The sequence below is a fragment of the Anomaloglossus baeobatrachus genome, chromosome 2 (genome assembly GCF_048569485.1).
Source record: "Anomaloglossus baeobatrachus isolate aAnoBae1 chromosome 2, aAnoBae1.hap1, whole genome shotgun sequence".
NCBI classification, from domain to species: Eukaryota; Metazoa; Chordata; class Amphibia; order Anura; family Aromobatidae; genus Anomaloglossus; species Anomaloglossus baeobatrachus.
Window position 1 is genome coordinate 110,180,425 of NC_134354.1, and position 23,528 is coordinate 110,203,952.

At 47.6% G+C, this 23,528-nt stretch overlaps 1 protein-coding gene across 1 annotated transcript in view; it reads right to left on the reverse strand.

Annotated features, from left to right (window-relative positions):
* Positions 1–202: 202 nt before the first annotated feature.
* Positions 203–23,528, reverse strand: part of SLC13A2 (solute carrier family 13 member 2) — a 121,849-nt gene continuing 98,523 nt past the window's right edge. Inside the window, exons 11-12 of the mRNA XM_075335268.1 lie at positions 2,780–2,917; positions 203–765 (exon numbers count right to left, since the gene is read on the reverse strand). Of these exons, the coding sequence (XP_075191383.1) occupies positions 637–765; positions 2,780–2,917 (267 nt within the window). The 3' untranslated portion in view covers positions 203–636. The remainder of the gene's footprint in view (positions 766–2,779; positions 2,918–23,528) is intronic.

Below are 23,528 nucleotides of genomic sequence, written 5' to 3' on the forward strand. Positions count from 1 at the left end.
AATGGGGTGACACATGTCCACTGCTCCTGTCAGCACCACTAAGCATAGTCAGATATTCATTTCACTGCACTTCCGATGCGATAGCCTCGGGCCTATTTCTAGTAAAGACATAAAACAGTTTTTCTGTCAATAATTTTGATTTCTGTGTTCATATTGGTCTGTGAAATGGCGATGTGTATGTAAAAAAAGTATAAAACAAATGTAAAAATGTAAACGTTTATTTTAAGTTACATTTATGAACATCGCTCTTACAATGTATCACTTATAGAGTGCTTCGTAGTAGCGTCTGTTATAAGACATGATCTCTTCCACCACTAGCAATGTCTACAGCTCCTTCATGTTTCCTCATATTCCCAAATACCTGCAGGTTTACCAGAACCTTGTGAATATATAATTGACAGCTCTACACAAGTCATTTGATTTTTTTCTAATTTGCATTTTGGCACAGTAATGGGTAATGTGCTGGAGTGATCTGAGTGCATTTGTGGGAGACTTTCCATCCTGAGTCCAAGGTCCTCACTAATCCTGATGGGAAGTTGTTATAAAATATAGCAAGATCCTTGAGGAAGGAATGGAGCTTGAAGGAGCATCCATTTTGTGCATCTTTCAAATGTGTTCTTTCCAAGTGGAAAATTGTTACGGTTTTCCTGTGGAGTTTGCCCAAGTAGGGAAAGTACCCAAGTCAAACATATAATATCCCCAGCTGTTAATGGCCAAAGTAACAACCAGAACGCCAAGGATATTCAGCAAAAATCCTGCTTTTGCCTGCAGTGAAGATACAAAGAAAATTATATATCACAAAAAAAGTTCTAAAAGTGTCTTCATGTAAAAGGTTTTGATTTGAATTTGCAACCAATTTACCAGCTTTACAGTATTACATTTATAGAGGTTTTCTGTTGTTGCTATTTTCATGGTGCCCACAACTGTGTAGTCAGCGATGGCAAATGGAAACATGAAAAAATGGAAACCTGAATTCCAGGCGCCCTATGCCCTCCAACCTAGCAGCCAGTGGCATAACTAGAGTTTGATGGGCCCCGATACTAGGTTTGAGCCTGGGTGTCCTCCCCCCACATGTTGTTCAGATTTATGGGCAGTTGTAGCGTTCTAAATCCTATAGAGACATACGAGTTGCCCCCCCCCCTTCATTGTGTAGTACTGACCCCCATCCTGTACTAATGTACCCCATCCTGGGCCACTTCCTGGTAAATAAGTCCCCCATTCTGGTGTATGACCTCTTCATGGCTATATCCTGGAATACATGGCCTCATCCTGATATATATAGCCTCATCATGGCCCATCCTGGTATATATGAACCCTTCATGGTCCATCCTGGTATATATAGCCTTATCCTTGTATATATATATCTCTATAATGGCCCATCCTGGTATATGTCCTCATCATGGCTACATCTTGCTGTATGACCCCATGATGGCTATGTCCTGGTATTTATGTCACCATCATGGCCCATTGTGGTATATGTCCGCATCCTGGGCCCATCCTGGTATATATCCACATCCTGGCTCAGTCTTGGTATATATGTCCCCATCATGGCTCCATCCTTGTACATATGTTCCCATAATGGCTCCATCCTGGTATATATGTCTCCATAATGTCCCCATCCTGCTATACATGTACCCATAATGGCCCCATCCTAGTATATATGTCCCAATCATTGCCCCATCCTGGTATAAATATCCCCATCCTGGTATAGATGGTATTTTATTTCAAATAAAGGAATTTTTCGGTCTTGGTGTTTGTTTACTTTCATTTACAGATTATACAGATGCCTGCCTTCATTAATCTATGGTTTAGTAGCAGCTGTGCGCTGTTATTAACCCCTTATTACCCTGATTGCTACCACATCAGGGCATTTGGGAAGATCCGGTAAAGCACCGGGCTTGTCACATCTATTAAATGCAATAATTCCGGCCAGCTGGAGGCTGATACTTTTAGGCTGGACCTCCCCAGCCTGAGACGAGTCTTGCATCGCATCACCCAGCATGGCTGCACACTCTCCTGACACGAGCGGGTCGACTGCATGTAGTTCTATGCAGCTACACACTCGTGTTTGGAGAGCCTCAGGCCGTACCGTGTGATGCGATGCGAGACTCACGCAAGTGTGACTGAGGCCTTACGGTGCTCTCACAAGAACCACATAACTCACACGAGTCTCACATCGCATCACCTGGCAGCCGCACACTCTCCGGACACAGGCGTGCAGCTACATAGAGCTACATGCAGATGTACGCTCCTGTCAGGAGAGTGTGTGGCTGCCGAGTAATGCAATGCGAGACTCACGCAAGGCCTTATTTTGATACACAGCTAGGATAAAGCCTGACAGCTGGGGGCTGCAGCCATGCACATTATCTATCTGTGCTGGTGTCAGAATATAGGGACCCTGTACCGATTGTTTTATATATCCATTTATTTTTATACCACGATACCCACAGGTTTCTGTTATTTTGAAATAAAAAATAATAGCATATTCTGTACTATTCCTGTGTCAAAAGTGTCGGTAACCTCCATAAACACCAGAAACACAGATGTGAACATAGCCTAAAATATACTCTATGTACTTCGTGGGTCTAGAAATCTCTCTGATGCATTCGGGTGCCACCTAGAAGACGTCACTGTCATTAACAATGATTTCCAAACTTTCCATACCTAAAGACCTCACAAATGAATGCACACAAGTAAAATGTACAGTGAATACATCTAGTTAAGACTGTAGGAATCACAAAGCTTAAGTTCAGCACTATGTAGGAGAGGGGATACATACCATATCTACAACCTTGAGCTGCCCATATGAGAACGCAATGGCATTAGGAGGAGTGGCGACTGGTAACATGAAGGCAAGGGAGGCAGAAAGAGTACATGGAAGCATTATGTATAATGGGTTCAGATGTATTGCCTTTGCCTACAAAAAAAGGAAGAGAAGTTTTTAATTGTTTAAATACGAAATCTATTTAAAGGGAAATTCATGAGTTCATGCTGTTCTGACCAAGAGCGATATGAAACAAGAACAGGCTCCCCGATCACAAAGAACTATAGTATGGATTTAAGTGCTGTGACATTTTAGAAAAACATAGACCTCTATACATTTCTTATGCTATGCCAGCTGAAAGATGTGCAAATTTATTAAGATGTGCATGCCTCTTAATGACGTTGGTGCATCTTTCTCCAGTACATACTTCATAAATAGAGTTGATCGAATCCGCCAAAATCCGAGACCGGCGGATGCCTGCTGGATTGAAAAAAATAAAATCCGGATCCGTTCCGGATTCTGGTGCCAATATAAGTCTATGGGGACCAGAATCTGGAGGTAAAAAACGTTTGCGGAAGGGATAGGGGGGTAGGAGCACACATGGTGTACTCACCCGAGGCTGTGTCATGGCAACAAATTCCTTCCAGGTCACGCTTTTCCCTTCTGGAGCAGACAATTCAATATTCATTGTTTTGCCCACCCACCGGCGCGTGTAATTGGTTGCAGCTAGATGCGCCCCCACTGTTACGGGGGGCTGTCTGATAACCTAAAGGAGTATCAGACAGTCAGGGTCCACCGTGCAAAGACTCTGCTGCAGACTATGGCAGAGTGCAATACCTCTGTTAACTCACAGAAGGATATAATAAGTAAGTAAAGCAATTCCTCCCTTACTTGGAGGGTGTGTGGAATGATCTCTGTTAATAATCACAGAGACAAAGGCAATGTGTGCGAAATGGCACCTACCTAGGTCCGCTCTTCTAGTGGTGCAAAAGAGACGAACAGCAGCGTAAGCCGCACAAAGCTCCTACCTGCGTTCGCTCCACTAGTGTGCGAGGACACGAACCACTAGATATGGCACCTGCCTAGGTCCGCTCTTCTAGTGGTGCAAAAGAGACGAACAGCAGCGTAAGCCGCACAAAGCTCCTACCTCTGTTCGCTCCCCTAGTGTGCGAGGATACGAACAACTGCCAGACGCAGTATAAGGAACGTTACCCTAGCGGCAACGTCCACCTACGAGTCGAACCACAAGGCCCAGCCAGACCATGTGCCTCAGGCACCTGCCTATGTCCGCTCCCCTAAGAGGTAAGGATACGGACAGCAGCCGAAGCTGTAAGGTATAAGAACGCTACCCTGCCGGTAGCGCTCACCTAGCATAGACAGAGGAATGCCTAGAGGAACGCGCACAGAGCGTCTACTCTTATGCATGAACCAAGAGGACTGAGCGCCATGCGGCGTGTGCCAGGGTCTTATATAGACTCTGTGCCTCATCCAAGATGGAGGACACCAGAGCCAATCCGCTGCCAGAACGACAGGAGTGACGTCATGCTGGCCTATCACCGAGCAAGGCATCACAAGCACATGACCAGCGACCAATCGGCATAGAAGGTGTCAGAGACATGTGACCTCGTGTCAGCGATGATGTCACCCGCACATGTGCAATGGCTCCAAGATAGGACTTAGTCTCCGGCGCTCGCACATGTGCAGTAGCAAGAAATCTGGACTTAGTCTCCAGCGCTCGCACATGTGCAGTAGCAAGAAATCTGGACTTAGTCTCCGGCGCTCGCACATGTGCAGTAGCAAGAAATCTGGACTTAGTCTCCAGCGCTCGCACATGTGCAGTAGTAAGAAATCTGGACTTAGTCTCCAGTGCTCGCAGCAACCGTAACAGTACCTCCCCCTCAAGGGCCCCCCTCCCGGCGACGCAGGTAATCGGCAACTAAGTCGGGAGCATGGACAGCCTCCTCAGGCTCCCAAGAGCGATGTTCCGGGCCGTAACCCTCCCAATCTATCAAGAAGAACCTGCGCCCTCTAACCATCTTAGAACCAACTATGGCTCGTACCTCATAGCTAGAGCGAGAGGAATCAGAGGCAGGAGAGTGCACTTCACGAGCGTGAGGTAAAATAGCCGGCTTTAGCAGTGAGACATGGAATTTGTCATGAATCTTAAGATGGACGGGTAACTTCAATTGGTAGACTACAGGATTTACCTGTCGAAGAACCTCATAAGGACCCAGGAAGCGAGGAGCAAATTTGACAGAGCTCACTCTAAGTCTCACGTGTTTTGCAGAGAGCCACACAAAGTCCCCTGGAGAAAAGACAGGAGCCGGGCGACGAAACCGATCGGACACCGTCTTCATACGGTCCTTAGCTGCTTGGATCGACTCTTGAGTCTGATCCCAAACCTCTCTGGCATTAGTTGCCCAGTCGGCCACAAGAGGAGGAGGTGCAGCAGCGGGAAACGGTACCGGTACCCTAGGGTGTTGCCCATTATTGAGTACGAACGGTGTCTGCCCAGTGGCCTCAGCCAGCGAATTGTTAAGGGCAAATTCTGCCCAGGGTAGGAGGGAGGACCAGTTATCGTGGTTATCAGCAACAAAGTGTCGAAGGTATATAATCATAGATTGATTGGTACGCTCAACCAAACCATTGGTCTCCGGATGGTATGCCGAAGAGAGATTCAACTCAATTTGCAGAAGGCTACAAAGATCTCGCCAGAAACGGGAAGTAAATTGCGGGCCTCTATCACAAATGATACGATCTGGCATCCCGTGAAGCCTAAAGACATGCTTGAGGAATAGTTTGGCTAGTACCCTGGAAGATGGGATTCTCGATAACGGTACGAGATGAACCATCCGGGAGAAATGGTCCGTAATGACCCACACAAATCTATGTCCCTGTGAACATGGAAGATCACCCACAAAGTCCATGCCTACCACCTCCCATGGTCTATCTGGCACTGGTAAAGGATGCAAGAGTCCAGCCGGTCTTTGCCGTAATGGACGGTTGCGAGCACACGAGTAGCAGGAACCGACATATCTCTTGACGTGGCTGGCTAAGTGTGGCCACCAATACCACCTCTCCAGTAACTCTCGTGTCCGCCTAATACCAAAATGCCCACCCACCTTTGAGGTGTGGGCCCATGACAGTATATCATTCTGTCGATCAGGCGGAACAAAGGTCTTGCCCGGTGGGATTTGGTCTAACGTCACAGGGGAGAGCGTATGAAAAACCCTGGAGGGAAGGATAAGACGAGGTTCGTCAATCTCCTCCTGGGTAGAAAGCATAGAGCGAGACAGGGCGTCTGCCTTGTTATTCTTACTCCCAGACAGATAGTTGATGGAGAAGTGAAAGCGGGAGAAAAACAAGGACCAGCGGGCTTGGCGAGGATTCAAACGCTGAGCGGTTTGTAAGTACGTCAGATTCTTATGGTCTGTATAGACCTGGAAAGGATGTTTCGCTCCTTCCAGCAAGTGACGCCACTCCTCCAAGGCTAATCTCAAGGCGAGCAGTTCCCTATCCCCAATGGTATAGTTTCTCTCTGCTGGTGAAAAGGTTTTCGCAAAGAAGAAACACGGCCTTTTTCTACCTGCACCGTTCTTTTGATACAAGACCGCACCAGCACCCACTGAAGAGGCATCAACCTCTAAGAGGAAGGGCTTACTCTCATCGGGTCTTTGAAGAACGGGAGCAGTTGAAAAGTGTCTTTTTACTGCCTCAAAAGCCTGAGATGTCTCAGTAGACCAGGCTTTGGGATTAGCACCTTTCTTAGTCAAGGCCACCAAAGGGGCCACCAAAGTAGAAAAATGGGGTATGAACTGCCTGTAATAATTTATGAATCCTAAGAAGCGTTGCACCGCCTTCAAGGAATGAGGTTCGGACCATTGCAGGACAGCAGAGAGCTTCGCAGGATCCATAGCCAGGCCCTCTTGTGAGATAATGTAACCCAAAAAAGGCAATGAGGACTGCTCGAATACACATTTCTCGAGTTTAGCAAACAATGAGTGCTCCCTTAAACGGGAAAGGACACGGACGACATCCTGACGATGAGTCTCCAGATCAGGAGAAAAAATCAGGATGTCGTCCAGATACACCACTACTGAGGATAACAGTAAATCCCTGAACACATCGTTTACAAAGTCCTGAAATACTGCAGGTGCATTACATAACCCAAAAGGCATGACGAGGTATTCATAGTGACCGTCTCGGGTGTTAAAAGCGGTCTTCCATTCGTCACCCTTTCGAATTCGTACCAAGTTATACGCACCCCGCAGATCCAACTTTGTAAAAACTTGAGCTCCTCTCAATCTGTCAAAGAGCTCCGAAATTAAAGGTAATGGGTATTTGTTCTTTATTGTGATTGCGTTGAGACCCCTGTAATCTATGCAGGGACGCAAATCACCCTCTTTCTTCCGAACAAAGAAAAACCCAGCTCCCGCGGGAGAGACAGACTTACGAATGAACCCCTTCTCTAAACTCTCTCTTATATAGGTCGACATGGCCTCCGACTCAGGTATCGACAGGGGGTAAACCCTGCCTTTAGGTGGAACCGAACCTGGGATAAGGTCTATGGCACAGTCATACGGCCTATGGGGTGGAAGAACCTCAGCACCCTGTTTGGAGAACACGTCAGCAAAATCCAGATAGGGTGTAGGTATGGGAGAAAGATCAGTAGATGCAACCGCAATGACCTTAGGTGGTAAGGGAAGACATCGGGACTGACATTTCGAACCCCAACTAATAATGCTGTCGGACTCCCAGTCAATGTGAGGAGCATGAGTCCGAAGCCATGGGAGACCCAGAAGGATGTCATCTATACCCTCAGGCAAAACAAGAAAAGAAATCTCCTCTATGTGACCCTGAGACAGGGAAAGGCGCAAGGGAACTGTCCTCAATGTAATGGAGTCAGACAACATAGTTCCATTAACAACACGGACAGGAATAGGCGCCTCTAACATGATAGAGGGAATATTGTGTCCCTTTACAAATCTTGAGGACACAAAAGTCCCGTCAGCTCCGGAATCCACAAAAGCCATAATAGGCCATGTATTCTCAGATAACGAGAGCTGACCTGGGATACAACACTTAGAGGGTGCAGAAGACGTCTCTAGTAACCCCCCTCTAATGGTTACTAGGCCAGGGAGTTTCCCTGACGACTAGGACACTTGTTGGCATAGTGCCCAGCCTGACGACATACGTAACATATAGGAGGACCAGACTTGCGTAGTCTGGAAGACGTATGACCTAACTCCATAGGAGTGGGAGATGTTTCAGATGCTGAGGAAGATGGTAGTGGACCCTCAACAACTGGAATAGCCCGATGCTTAGGGCGTGAGGAAGAGACCTCGAGTCTACGTTCCTTATGGCGTACATCGATCCTCGTTGCTACTGTGATCAAGTCCTCCAGAGAAGCAGGGACCTCACGAGTAGCAAGAGCATCCTTGACATAGCCTGCCAACCCTCTCCAGAAGATAGGAATCAACACCTTCTCTGGCCAATCTAGTTCTGCCACCAGAGTTCTAAAAAGCAATGGCATAAGAACTAGTGGATAACGAACCCTGAGATAGATCTAACAGTCTCAGGGCCGCATCATGGGTAACCTGCGGACCCATGAATACCGCCTTAAGAGCATCAAGAAAGTCTTGATGTCTCAGAGTAACCACATCAGAGCGCTCCCATAGGGGAGTCGCCCATTCTAAGGCTTTGTCCTGAAGTAAGGAGATGATAAAGCCTACTCTGGACCTCTCCGTAGAGAAGCGAGAAGAGTTGACCTCTAGGTGTATCTGACACTGACTAATGAAACCACGACATGATCTGGCATCGCCAGAATATCTGTTTGGCAGAGCAAGTCGAGGATCATGTGCAGATGTCACCATGGTCTGAGGTTTATCCTCTATACTCTTGAGCCGTGACTCAAGTACTTGTATGTAACGGTGTAACTGCTGATATTCTGCCATAACTGCCAGACCCTTGGCTCAGTCCTAATGTTACGGGGGGCTGTCTGATAACCTAAAGGAGTATCAGACAGTCAGGGTCCACCGTGCAAAGACTCTGCTGCAGACTATGGCAGAGTGCAATACCTCTGTTAACTCACAGAAGGATATAATAAGTAAGTAAAGCAATTCCTCCCTTACTTGGAGGGTGTGTGGAATGATCTCTGTTAATAATCACAGAGACAAAGGCAATGTGTGCGAAATGGCACCTACCTAGGTCCGCTCTTCTAGTGGTGCAAAAGAGATGAACAGCAGCGTAAGCCGCACAAAGCTCCTACCTGCGTTCGCTCCACTAGTGTGCGAGGACACGAACCACTAGATATGGCACCTGCCTAGGTCCGCTCTTCTAGTGGTGCAAAAGAGACGAACAGCAGCGTAAGCCGCACAAAGCTCCTACCTCTGTTCGCTCCCCTAGTGTGCGAGGATACGAACAACTGCCAGACGCAGTATAAGGAACGTTACCCTAGCGGCAACGTCCACCTACGAGTCGAACCACAAGGCCCAGCCAGACCATGTGCCTCAGGCACCTGCCTATGTCCGCTCCCCTAAGAGGTAAGGATACGGACAGCAGCCGAAGCTGTAAGGTATAAGAACGCTACCCTGCCGGTAGCGCTCACCTAGCATAGACAGAGGAATGCCTAGAGGAACGCGCACAGAGCGTCTACTCTTATGCATGAACCAAGAGGACTGAGCGCCATGCGGCGTGTGCCAGGGTCTTATATAGACTCTGTGCCTCATCCAAGATGGAGGACACCAGAGCCAATCCGCTGCCAGAACGACAGGAGTGACGTCATGCTGGCCTATCACCGAGCAAGGCATCACAAGCACATGACCAGCGACCAATCGGCATAGAAGGTGTCAGAGACATGTGACCTCGTGTCAGCGATGATGTCACCCGCACATGTGCAATGGCTCCAAGATAGGACTTAGTCTCCAGCGCTCGCACATGTGCAGTAGCAAGAAATCTGGACTTAGTCTCCAGCGCTCGCACATGTGCAGTAGTAAGAAATCTGGACTTAGTCTCCAGTGCTCGCAGCAACCGTAACACCCACCCTGAGTGGCAGCATGTCAGCTGACTGCAACCAATCACAGGTGGCAGGACGGCCGGTGGGCGGGGAAAGCAGTGCAGGTGTCTGCGGGTTAGTATGGTGAACGTGCATGTCTTTCAGAAACACATGCACGCTCCTGTCAGAAGTGTGCGGCTCTGCCAGTGATGCGCTGTCTGACTCGTACAAGTCTGACATGACATCAGCCGACACAGCCTGCGCTCTCTGAACATGAGCGTGCATGTACCTAGAGACTAGAGATGAGCGAACCGGTCCCGGTTCGGCTCGAGGTCGGCTCGCCGAACGGAGGTCCCGTTCGAGTTCGGCTCGTCGAACGTTCGACGAACCGAACTCGAACTGCATAGGAAACAATGGCAGGCAATCACAAACACATAAAAACACCTAGAAAACACCCTCAAAGGTGTCCAAAAGGTGACAAACAACTCACAACACAACACAAACACATGGGAAAGTGACAAGGACATATACTCATGGGAAAACAAAACAGCTGGACAAGGAAAAAGAGGAGGACACACAGATATATGAGTATATGCAAGGAAACATCGATTCCATTATTGTGCAACTTGAGCCCTACTCATTTTAGGCTTCCAATCTGGATAAATTGCCTGAGCTCGCCACGTACGCCTTGGGGATCTTGTCGTGTCCTGCAGCCAGCGTTCTCTCGGAACCTGTCTTCAGTGCTGCTGGGGGTCTGCTGGCAGATAAGCACACGTGTCTGTCCACTGACAATGTGGACATGGCTCTCAGAGGACTTTTCTTCCCCTGGGTCAGCCAGGGGACGGGAAAGGCACGCGTATTTTTGAGAGTGCTTCATGCAAAGCATCTTTTTCTTTTTCAAAAGGGGGCTCAACCGATGCCAGTCAAGTGGGGTGTGTGTGGCCCAGTTAGTGGAAACGAGGGAGACTGTGGTTGGAGTCCCCTCGCTGTGTTTCTAAAAGAACCAAGATGAACAAGTCATGGCTCTCAGAGGACTTTTCTTCCCCTGGGTCAGCCAGGGGACGGGAAAGGCACGCGTATTTTTGAGAGTGCTTCATGCAAAGCATCTTTTTCATCTTGAAAATTGGGTCAACTGATGCCAGTCAAGTGGGGTGTGTGTGGCCCAGTTAGTGGCAACGAGGGAGACTGTGGTTGGAGTCCCCTCGCTGTGTTTCTAAAAGAACCAAGATGAACAAGTCATGGCTCTCAGAGGACTTTTCTTCCCCTGGGTCAGCCAGGGGACGGGAAAGGCACGCGTATTTTTGAGCGTGCTTCATGCAAAGCATCTGTTTCTTATTCAAAAGGGGGGTCAACCGATGCCAGTCAAGTGGGGTGTGTGTGGCCCAGTTAGTGGAAACGAGGGAGACTGTGGTTGGAGTCCCCTCGCTGTGTTTCTAAAAGAACCAAGATGAACAAGTCATGGCTCTCAGAGGACTTTTCTTCCCCTGGGTCAGCCAGGGGACGGGAAAGGCACGTGTATTTTTGAGAGTGCTTCATGCAAAGCATCTTTTTCATCTTGAAAATTGGGTCAACTGATGCCAGTCAAGTGGGGTGTGTGTGGCCCAGTTAGTGGCAACGAGGGAGACTGTGGTTGGAGTCCCCTCGCTGTGTTTCTAAAAGAACCAAGATGAACAAGTCATGGCTCTCAGAGGACTTTTCTTCCCCTGGGTCAGCCAGGGGACGGGAAAGGCACGCGTATTTTTGAGAGTGCTTCATGCAAAGCATCTTTTTCATCTTGAAAATTGGGTCAACTGATGCCAGTCAAGTGGGGTGTGTGTGGCCCAGTTAGTGGAAACGAGGGAGACTGTGGTTGGAGTCCCCTCGTTTTTGAAAAAAGATCCAAGATGAACAAGTCATGGCTTTCAGAGGACTTTTCTTCCCCTGGGTCAGCCAGGGGACGGGAAAGGCACGCGTATTTTTGAGAGTGCTTCATGCAAAGCATCTGTTTCTTATTCAAAAGGGGGGTCAACCGATGCCAGTCAAGTGGGGTGTGTGTGGCCCAGTTAGTGGCAACGAGGGAGACTGTGGTTGGAGTCCCCTCGCTGTGTTTTACATGCTTTTAGAAGGGCATGACATGGCTTAGAGGTTGACTTTCAGCATCTGGAAACTGTTGGCTACCAAAATGCTGCCTTTCCAACCTTTTTAACCGAGGATTTACGAGACCTTATGCCCATCGCAGTGCCCCAAGAGCCGATGCCCAGGCGCCACTCCTTCTCCAACAAAGGCGTGCACGCGCTACACCAGCATGTCGCACTAAACATCACTGATTCCTTGAGAAACTCTGTGTGACAGGGTGCATTTCACCACAGATAATTGGCCCAGTAAGCATGGACAGGGGCGTTACATGTCGCTGACTGGGCAATGGGTTACTGTGGGGAGAGATGGAGAAGGGTCTGCTGTACAAGTCTTGCCGTCCCCACGAGTTGTTTCAATTCTTCTTCTGTATGTAGAAGTTAATACACTGCTTCTGCCTCTTCAACCTCGTGTGGGTCCTCCACCTTGGCGCAAACCCTGTGTGGTCAGGCCACCCTTCCTTGTAACTGCGCACAAGGAATACCACACACCTCCTTACTATGCTGGCAGCAGAGCTCAATGCCATCAGGCGGTCAAAGGTTTACTTTGAAATGTATGGGAAATGTGAGTCACACCGCTGAGAAGTTGTGGACGGTTAGCTCTGGAGACCGAGTTTCATCAATGGTTGTCTCCACTCAACCAGCAGCCAGGGAAGGCCGGGTGTGACAATGATGCAAACATGGGTGCGGCCCTTCGCTGTGACAATGTGACACACGTGCCTTGTGTGGTTCACGTGTTGAACCTGGTTGTCCAGCAATTTTTAAAGCACTATCCTGGCCCACATGGCCTTCTGCAGAGAGCACGGTGTAACGCCTTCCTTGATCCACACACTCAGATGGGCTGTAAATAATAGGCTAGAGGGAAGCCACTCACCAAGCAGGACCCCTAGAACCCTGAAACCCTTTAACCCCTATACAGGGATTAGGAATTACACAGGGCCCAAGGTGATTAATACCTGTGGAAGGCTGCAGTTCCAGAGAATAGTAGTCAGGCAGGGTCAAAACATTAATTGAGGAACAGGAACAGAATGGGACGGCCAGGACTTAATCAGAAAACAAGCAGAGGTGAAATGCGGATCGGCCAACAAGGTACATAAACAGCAAGCAGGAAAAGTAGTCACGTAACAAGCACACAAAATCATAAAACTGAACTGGGGGTAAAAGCAGAGCTATGTCTGGCAGTGGTCTGCAGACAGGATGGGCATAAAAAAGGGTGTGGTGTCTTCCCATTGGTTGTAGCTGAATGATGGTATTTCATCTGTGAGATATCCACCAGCTACATTCAGCCAGAGATTCTGCATCTGTCAAGGTAATGCAGCCCAGTGGGTGAGCATAACCTGCGTCCACCTGCGCCGCTGGCATCGACTCCTCTCCCATCATCAGCACTATGCATGAAAGGAACACGTTGTCACCTGGCGACCGGAGTACAAATTGACGGAGCGTACTCCGTTGGTGACTTAACAGCCGTGTGTGGCAATGATGCAAACCTGGCTGCGGGCCATCGTCAGGGCAATGTGACACACGTGCCTTGTATGGCTCACGTGTTGAACCTAATTCTCCAGCAATTTTTAAAACACCATCACGGCCTACATGGCCTTGTGCAGCGGGCACGCTCGCTATGTGCTCACTTCCATCGTGCGCACACAGCAGCTCAACAACTTTCGTCGCTACAGAAGTCTTTAGGTCTGGCGGTTAAACGCCTGAAATGCGATGTGCCCACACGCAGGAATTTGAATCTGCACATGTTGCAGCGTTTGTGGCAGCACCGCCGAACCCTGCTGCAATAAAGTAATTGACATATAGCCTGGATTAACTTGATCCAGAGGTGGTGCAGATCACGCTGCTGGAGTGGTGTCAGATCAAGGACCTATGCACCCTGCTACACAGTTTACAAATGTCGACGAAGATGTTTAGCACTGGCAATGTCATTCTCAGCGTGACAATTCTTGTCATCTACATGATGGAGCACACTGTAATTATTATTCGGAGTCAGGTGTTGGGACAAGAGGAAGGGGAGGAAGTACAGGAGGAGTCATATGCCGAAGGGATAACAAGATCTACGAGGTCCAGATGGTCAGCGGCACCTATGCGGCAGTCATGGTGAGGGAGAGGGATTAACAAGGGCGCATAGTATCAGCAAAAAGTGTTGAGGAAGGTGCAGGAGCCCATGAAGAAATGGAGGACGAACTGGCGATGGGCATGGAAGACTCAGCAGATGAGTGAGAGCTTGCTCACATTTCGGTTGTGCGAGGTTGTGGGGAGAGGGCAGAGGAAGGAGGCACGATTCTCACCTCTCTGCCACCAACACACCAAGGACTTGGTCCTCCTGGATGCACAAGACACATGAGCGCCTTCTTGATGCACTACCTACAACATGACCCTCGGATTGTACGAATTCAAAGTAATCCTGACTACTGGGTTGCCACACTGTTAGATCCCCGGTACAAGACAAAATTTGGCGAAATAATTCCTGCCATAGAAATGGACGCACGTATACAGGAGTATCTGCAGAATGTGGTACGCAATCTTAGATCTGCTTTTCCACTAAACACCAGTGCTGCACAGAGTGAATCTCAACGCTTTGTCATGGATAGGAGGAAATGGGCTTTTACTTGTCCACATCTGAGGGACCGAGGGGTGGCTGTTGTGCTGAGATGCCATTGAGTACGGTGTCCCTGCAGAGTTGCACTTTTGGTCATATACAAAATGAGTTGAAAAATGACAGATGCGGGTGAAAAGGGGAACAGGTGTGTTGGAAAGGGGAAAAAAGTTTTGGTCCGTGGGTTTGGTGGTTAAGCAAAAGTAACATTTGATGAAGAAACACCATCTGTTACGGTGGGACTGGCAGATTTGGATAAGGTGGTATATACTATGTTACCGCTATATAACGAAAATTAATAAGAAAAGAAAGATAAAGGTATATATCCCCATCAGCAGTCAGTGTCCACCGTGCTCCCAGATGGAAAAGGAGAGGTTGGCAACTGGAAGGTTAGGTGGAGGATACAGAGCTGTGTGGCTATGAAACTAATAGTAGCCTGAACCAAGTTAGACGCCACTCGGATCTTGAGACTGAGAGCCCTGTTAGCGTCACAGGGTCCACACGCCCACCCAGCCCAGGAACTCCTTGTTAACATCACAGGGGCCATTCAGTACGCTGACCGTGTGCATTGGGGCCACACCTGTGAACAGCAGGCGCATCAGCAGCAGCAGGCCTGTTAATGCCACTGGGCTGCACAAGCAGGACTTGTAGGACAGGAGCTGGTCTTAACCGTTCTGCGTTACCAACTGTGGTGGCGGCCTGCATCAACGCCCTATCCCTGCCTACCTCTGGCCTAAAGCCACAATGGGTTCAACACATGGAGGTGTGCTCTTTCGGAGCATAATAGAAGACTGCGCACCTCCTTGTTGTCTCCAGCACCTTCTATAACCTGGGTCCGCCCCAAACCAGGTTGGACCACAATGCACCTCCTGGAGACAAAAGCAGAGTGACACGTCATGAGTGGCATAACTAGCGTCCTATTTGGAACCGCAACTTCAATGATGACCTCATGGCTGTCATGACCCAAACACCTCACCAGTCATCGTCTGACCATCAATAATGAGGTGACAAGTCATAGGGGCGGGCCTCTGCAAGCCATTTGGGAGTGGCCTGGCCACATCGTCAGGACACCTGATGCCCTGTGGTCTATATGGGCCCCCCCACATCAGGGGCAGGGCCAAAGAGTTCATTACCGGACCTAGTCTCTGATGCAGTAAGTGCCTGAGCATGGTCAGTTGCATGAAATAGAGTCTCTGAAAAAAGACTATCAGCTTTAGCATGGTGTCTAGGCACAAAACAGGACTTAGACCCGGCACGGAATGCAAGTACCTGTGCAAAGAGGGTTTTCACACTAAGTGTGGGAGCATGCGCTGTATCCCGAAATGAAGACTTAGCGTCAGGAATGGCACAGTCAGGCTGAGCATACTCACTAGGCGAAACACTGTAGTTTGGCTGCAGCTGGGGTAAATCGGCACACGCATGCGCACTAGCTGCCTCTCCACACTTAAACGTGAAGGAGAAATTGCTCTTCGGGTGTGGACTTGGAGATGCTGTGTATGAACAGAAGGAAAAGCTAAAGAAAGCCTCACTTTATATCCCTCCGAATTATCAAATGCAGCAATGAATTCCCTGAGTTTGCTATAACATTAGCGTAGCAAAATCTGCATGAGGGTGTCCTGCACAGGTGCTAGAAATAGCTTGGCACCAGTGGGACAATAATGAAATACAACATCCAGTTCTATGATGCCACTAAATGGCAGTTTTTTTTGCTATCATTATAGCTTATTAAAAACAGAGCAGGAGGGTGTCCTGCAGAGGTGCTGCACATAGATTTGCACCAATGGGGCATTAATGGAATACAACAGCCAGTTCTATGATGCCACTAAATGGCAGTATTTTTTGCTATCATTATAGCTTATTAAAAACAGAGCAGTAGGGTGTCCTGCACAGGTGCTAGAAATAGCTTGGCACCAGTGGGACAATAATGAAATACAACATCCAGTTCTATGATGCCACTAAATGGCAGTTTTTTTTGCTATCATTATAGCTTATTAAAAACAGAGCAGGAGGGTGTCCTGCAGAGGTGCTGCACATAGATTTGCACCAGTGGGGCATTAATGGAATACAACAGACAGTTCTATGATGCCACTAAATGGCAGTATTTTTTGCTATCATTATAGCTTATTAAAAACAGAGCAGGAGGGTGTCCTGCAGAGGTGCTGCACATAGATTTGCACCAGTGGGGCATTAATGGAATACAACAGACAGTTCTATGATGCCACTAAATGGCAGTATTTTTTGCTATCATTATAGCTTATTAAAAACAGAGCAGGAGGGTGTCCTGCACAGGTGCTAGAAATAGCTTGGCACCAGTGGGACAATAATGAAATACAACATCCAGTTCTATGATGCCACTAAATGGCAGTATTTTTTGCTATCATTATAGCTTATTAAAAACAGAGCAGGAGGGTGTCCTGCAGAGGTGCTGCACATAGATTTGCACCAGTGGGGCATTAATGGAATACAACAGACAGTTCTATGATGCCACTAAATGGCAGTATTTTTTGCTATCATTATAGCTTATTAAAAACAGAGCAGGAGGGTGTCCTGCACAGGTGCTAGAAATAGCTTGGCACCAGTGGGACAATAATGAAATACAACATCCAGTTCTATGATGCCACTAAATGGCAGTATTTTTTGCTATCATTATAGCTTATTAAAAACAGAGCAGGAGGGTGTCCTGCAGAGGTGCTGCACATAGATTTGCACCAGTGGGGCATTAATGGAATACAACATCCAGTTCTATGATGCCACTAAATGGCAGGTTTTTTTGCTATCATTATAGCTTATTAAAAACAGAGCAGGAGGGTGTCATGCAGAGGTGCTGCACATAGATTTGCACCAGTGGGGCATTAATGGAGTACAACAGCCACTTCTTGTATGACACTAAGTTTACTCAATTTTTGGTATTATAATGTATTAGTAACAATGAGTTTGAGTGTGCAATGCAGGCAGACGTGCTGCAAATATCTTTGCACTAGTGTGACTAGACAAAAGTACAATAGCCACGTTTAGGATGCCACTAGGTACACTGACTGTTTGCTAGTATAATGGCTTAGTTAAAAAGAGTTTGAGTGTGCAATGCAGGCAGAGGTGCTGCAAATGTCTTTGCACTAGTGGGACTATAGCAAAGTCCAATAGCCACGTTTAGGATGCCACTAGGTACACTGACTGTTTGCTAGTATAATGGCTTAGTTAAAAAGAGTTTGGGTGTGCAATGCAGGCAGAGGTGCTGCAAATATCTTTGCACTAGTGTGACTAGACAAAAGTACAATAGCCACGTTTAGGATGCCACTAGGTACACTGACTGTTTGCTAGTATAATGGCTTAGTTAAAAAGAGTTTGAGTGTGCAATGCAGGTAGAGGTGCTGCAAATGTCTTTGCACTAGTGGGACTATAGCAAAGTCCAATAGCCACGTTTAGGATGCCACTAGGTACACTGACTGTTTGCTAGTATAATGGCTTAGTTAAAAAGAGTTTGAGTGTGCAATGCAGGCAGAGGTGCTGCAAATATCTTTGCACTAGTGTGACTAGACAAATGTACAATAGCCACATTTAGGATGCCACTAGGTACACTGACTGTTTGCTAGTATAATGGCTTAGTTAAAAAGAGTTTGAGTGTGCAATGCAGGTAGAGGTGCTGCAAATGTCTTTGCACTAGTGGGACTATAGCAAAGTCCAATAGCCACGTTTAGGATGCCACTAGGTACACTGACTGTTTGCTAGTATAATGGCTTAGTTAAAAAGAGTTTGAGTGTGCAATGCAGGCAGAGGTGCTGCAAATATCTTTGCACTAGTGGGACTATAGCAAAGTCCAATAGCCACGTTTAGGATGCCACTAGGTACACTGACTGTTTGCTAGTATAATGGCTTAGTTAAAAAGAGTTTGAGTGTGCAATGCAGGCAGAGGTGCTGCAAATGTCTTTGCACTAGTGGGACTATAGCAAAGTCCAATAGCCACGTTTAGGATGCCACTAGGTACACTGACTGTTTGCTAGTATAATGGCTTAGTTAAAAAGAGTTTGGGTGTGCAATGCAGGCAGAGGTGCTGCAAATATCTTTGCACTAGTGTGACTAGACAAAAGTACAATAGCCACGTTTAGGATGCCACTAGGTACACTGACTGTTTGCTAGTATAATGGCTTAGTTAAAAAGAGTTTGAGTGTGCAATGCAGGTAGAGGTGCTGCAAATGTCTTTGCACTAGTGGGACTATAGCAAAGTCCAATAGCCACATTTAGGATGCCACTAGGTACACTGACTGTTTGCTAGTATAATGGCTTAGTTAAAAAGAGTTTGAGTGTGCAATGCAGGTAGAGGTGCTGCAAATGTCTTTGCACTAGTGGGACTATAGCAAAGTCCAATAGCCACGTTTAGGATGCCACTAGGTACACTGACTGTTTGCTAGTATAATGGCTTAGTTAAAAAGAGTTTGAGTGTGCAATGCAGGCAGAGGTGCTGCAAATATCTTTGCACTAGTGTGACTAGACAAAAGTACAATAGCCACGTTTAGGATGCCACTAGGTACACTGACTGTTTGCTAGTATAATGGCTTAGTTAAAAAGAGTTTGAGTGTGCAATGCAGGTAGAGGTGCTGCAAATGTCTTTGCACTAGTGGGACTATAGCAAAGTCCAATAGCCACGTTTAGGATGCCACTAGGTACACTGACTGTTTGCTAGTATAATGGCTTAGTTAAAAAGAGTTTGAGTGTGCAATGCAGGCAGAGGTGCTGCAAATATCTTTGCACTAGTGTGACTAGACAAAAGTACAATAGCCACGTTTAGGATGCCACTAGGTACACTGACTGTTTGCTAGTATAATGGCTTAGTTAAAAAGAGTTTGAGTGTGCAATGCAGGTAGAGGTGCTGCAAATGTCTTTGCACTAGTGGGACTATAGCAAAGTCCAATAGCCACGTTTAGGATGCCACTAGGTACACTGACTGTTTGCTAGTATAATGGCTTAGTTAAAAAGAGTTTGAGTGTGCAATGCAGGCAGAGGTGCTGCAAATGTCTTTGCACTAGTGGGACTATAGCAAAGTCCAATAGCCACGTTTAGGATGCCACTAGGTACACTGACTGTTTGCTAGTATAATGGCTTAGTTAAAAAGAGTTTGGGTGTGCAATGCAGGCAGAGGTGCTGCAAATATCTTTGCACTAGTGTGACTAGACAAAAGTACAATAGCCACGTTTAGGATGCCACTAGGTACACTGACTGTTTGCTAGTATAATGGCTTAGTTAAAAAGAGTTTGAGTGTGCAATGCAGGTAGAGGTGCTGCAAATGTCTTTGCACTAGTGGGACTATAGCAAAGTCCAATAGCCACATTTAGGATGCCACTAGGTACACTGACTGTTTGCTAGTATAATGGCTTAGTTAAAAAGAGTTTGAGTGTGCAATGCAGGTAGAGGTGCTGCAAATGTCTTTGCACTAGTGGGACTATAGCAAAGTCCAATAGCCACGTTTAGGATGCCACTAGGTACACTGACTGTTTGCTAGTATAATGGCTTAGTTAAAAAGAGTTTGAGTGTGCAATGCAGGCAGAGGTGCTGCAAATATCTTTGCACTAGTGTGACTAGACAAAAGTACAATAGCCACGTTTAGGATGCCACTAGGTACACTGACTGTTTGCTAGTATAATGGCTTAGTTAAAAAGAGTTTGAGTGTGCAATGCAGGTAGAGGTGCTGCAAATGTCTTTGCACTAGTGGGACTATAGCAAAGTCCAATAGCCACGTTTAGGATGCCACTAGGTACACTGACTGTTTGCTAGTATAATGGCTTAGTTAAAAAGAGTTTGAGTGTGCAATGCAGGCAGAGGTGCTGCAAATATCTTTGCACTAGTGTGACTAGACAAAAGTACAATAGCCACGTTTAGGATGCCACTAGGTACACTGACTGTTTGCTAGTATAATGGCTTAGTTAAAAAGAGTTTGAGTGTGCAATGCAGGTAGAGGTGCTGCAAATGTCTTTGCACTAGTGGGACTATAGCAAAGTCCAATAGCCACGTTTAGGATGCCACTAGGTACACTGACTGTTTGCTAGTATAATGGCTTAGTTAAAAAGAGTTTGAGTGTGCAATGCAGGCAGAGGTGCTGCAAATATCTTTGCACTAGTGTGACTAGACAAAAGTCCAATAGCCACGTTTAGGATGCCACTAGGTACACTGACTGTTTGCTAGTATAATGGCTTAGTTATAATGAGTTGGAGTGTGCAGAGGACAGGAGGGTACAGTGCCAGGATTGTGGGGCTCTGGGTAGAGGAATGGAAGCCTGCCTTTCTATTCCCTCCTAATGGGGAAATGCAGCGACGAAATCCCTGACCTACTCTGTTTTCAGGACCTGTCACCTATGGCTCTGACCCTGCCCGTACGAGCCCTTAAAAGAACTTATAGAAAGTGCTCTCCCTAAGCTGTCCAGCGCTGTGTATACAGCAGTATCGGCGATAGGACTCAGTCAGGACGGAGCTGCGCCAGTGATGTCTGACACCAAGGACGCAGAAGAGATAATGGCGTCCTGGAGGAAAATGTCCGGTTTTATAATGCAGGGACATGTGACATGGACATCCTATCACATATGCCGTTGCTTCTCTGGCTAAAAGTCCACTTAGCTGTGTGTGTGTCTGGGATTGGCTGACATGCTGGCCCGCCCCACAAGACGCGCGCGCTTAGGGAAGGAAGACAAGGAAAAAAAAAAAAAATTTATACCATTTATGCCATTATACAAACAGGAGTGATCTGAAGGCGCTGTTCACGCACACTATACACTGAAATGTCATAATAGTGTGAGTCACAGAGTGACTTACACTATTACAGCGGAAAGCCAGCTAGGAATTTGCTGTTTTTTTGCTGCTAGAACCGTTCTCGAACGTTTCTAGAACTATCGAGCTTTTGCAAAAAGCTCGAGTTCTAGTTCGATCTAGAACAGGCCCCAAAATCACTCGAGCCTAGAACTGGAGAACCACGAACCACGAACCGCGCTCAACTCTACTAGAGACACATGCACGCTCCTGTCAAAAGTGTGCGCAGCTGTGTCGGTGATGCGCAGTCAGACTCGTACAAGTCTGGCATGACATCACCCAACATGGCCTGCCGCTTTCTGAGCATGAGCGTGCATGTACACAGAAACACATGTACACTCCTGTCAAAAGTGTGCGCGGCTGTGCCGGTGATGCGGCTTTTTTTTAATGTAAATAAATAATTAAAAAAAAAAAACGACGTGCGGTCCTCCCTAATTTTCATCCCCAGCCATGATAAAGTCGGCTGGGGGCTGGTAGTCTAAGCCCGCAACCGCGTGGATCTGGACTTTTACCGTTCGGATCGGCTCAGCCCTATTCATAAAGACTAACAAGCAGAAAGCCAGTCTTGATGAATCCTGTCATAAATAGTGTTGAGCGAGTAGTTAACTATTTGTACTCGCTATGCTGTTACCGAGTACTGTCCACTACTCTCATACTACTAACTACCTCTTGGTTCCGCTCCTCTGGTTTCTCCACATCTTGCTTGGCTTTATTGACAGCTTTCTCCAAGTAGACAAGTACTGAGAAATCTTTTCAGCAAGACTCGTAGGACAAAAAAGAAGTCCTCTCCCTGTATTTGTCTCTTTTTAATTTATGACTAGTCTTACGTGAGTAGTTAACTATTCATACTCGCTATGCTGTTAGCGAGTAGTGTCCGCTACTTGAATATTCTTTGCGAGTAGCGGGCACAATGTAAGTCAATGGGAAATACTCGCTAAGTAGTGAGTAACCCGAAAGCCGCACTATTCGCTACTCGCATGAAAAGTACTGCTTTCGGGTTACTCGCTACTTAGCGAGTATTTCCCATTGACTTACATTGCGCCCGCTACCCGCAACGAATATGCAAGAGGCGGACAGTACTTGTGATGCCCCTGGACTAGTCAGGTCGTCACAGGGTATTGCACGCTCTTTATTTCCTAGTGCAGGACTCAACCCCGCTTGGTTCTGGGTTCCCAACTTGCAGCACTGCCTCCATCAGCATTCAAAAATCCCAATCACATCTCACACCACATCCTGTCAGACACACCATTGGGCTGCTAAGCTGGAATAGGGCCGCCCACCTAGGGGTCAGGCAGGGAGGTGGGAGGTGACAAGTCAGTTCAGTGGTAGCCCTCGAGCAGTAAGAATCTAGGGAAGCATGTGGCTCCCGGGGAGGAGAAGATTCGGTTGCAGACTGTGGTCTGGACCCGGAGGAGTCGGAGACCCGGTCGTGGCATAATGGGACTGGGTGCCTGGCTTAGTCTAGGAGGACAGTTGGCAGCTGCAGTCCAATAGCCAGTCTGGGACCGAAAGCACGTCGGGGTACTAGACCCCAGGCCGGGGAGAGGCTTCAAGAAACCCGGAAATAGGATAGGGCCTTTATGGACTGTCCCCATGAAGTTCAGAGATCAGGGTAACTAGCGCAGCGAGGGGGATAGGGCTTTTCAACCAAAGCAGCCCACTGAAATCCCAAGCATGAGCTCCTGAAAGCACAGCTCCTTCACACCAAAAAGTGGGGAGCAAGGCCCAGATAGCTTCAAGCTTACGGGCCACTTGGACACTACTAAAATCTGTGCATGGAGGCAGGCTCCAGACAATCAGGCAGTACTGCAGGGGAGGGAACCCGTACAAGCTCCGCCAAGAGGGCAGCGGCACCCAGAGACTTGGTTTACCACGTTGTCAGCGTCTGATTTCCTTCTGAGTGAGTACCTGATCCCCCCCCCTGCTATCAGCAGCCTGCGCTCCCCTGCAACAACACTCACCATCCAGAGTCCTGGGACCTTCCCTACCCATGGAGGATAACGTCGTCTGGCTGCCCCACTTCATCACCCCGGGTACTCTCAACGACAGCGGCAGTACTCCCTGTTACCGCACACCATGGGTGGCGTCACAAACTATCTAATCCCCTGTAAATATCCCCCCCATCACATTTTAGAGTGACCCTGAGCCCCCGGGTCCACAGACCCTCGAGCCACAAGTAGCAACACCCGGATCCGAGAGGTTCGACCGCTGCTGGGGTGGTATATAATTGCTAACAGCATAGCGAGTACTACTCGCTTAACACTAGTCA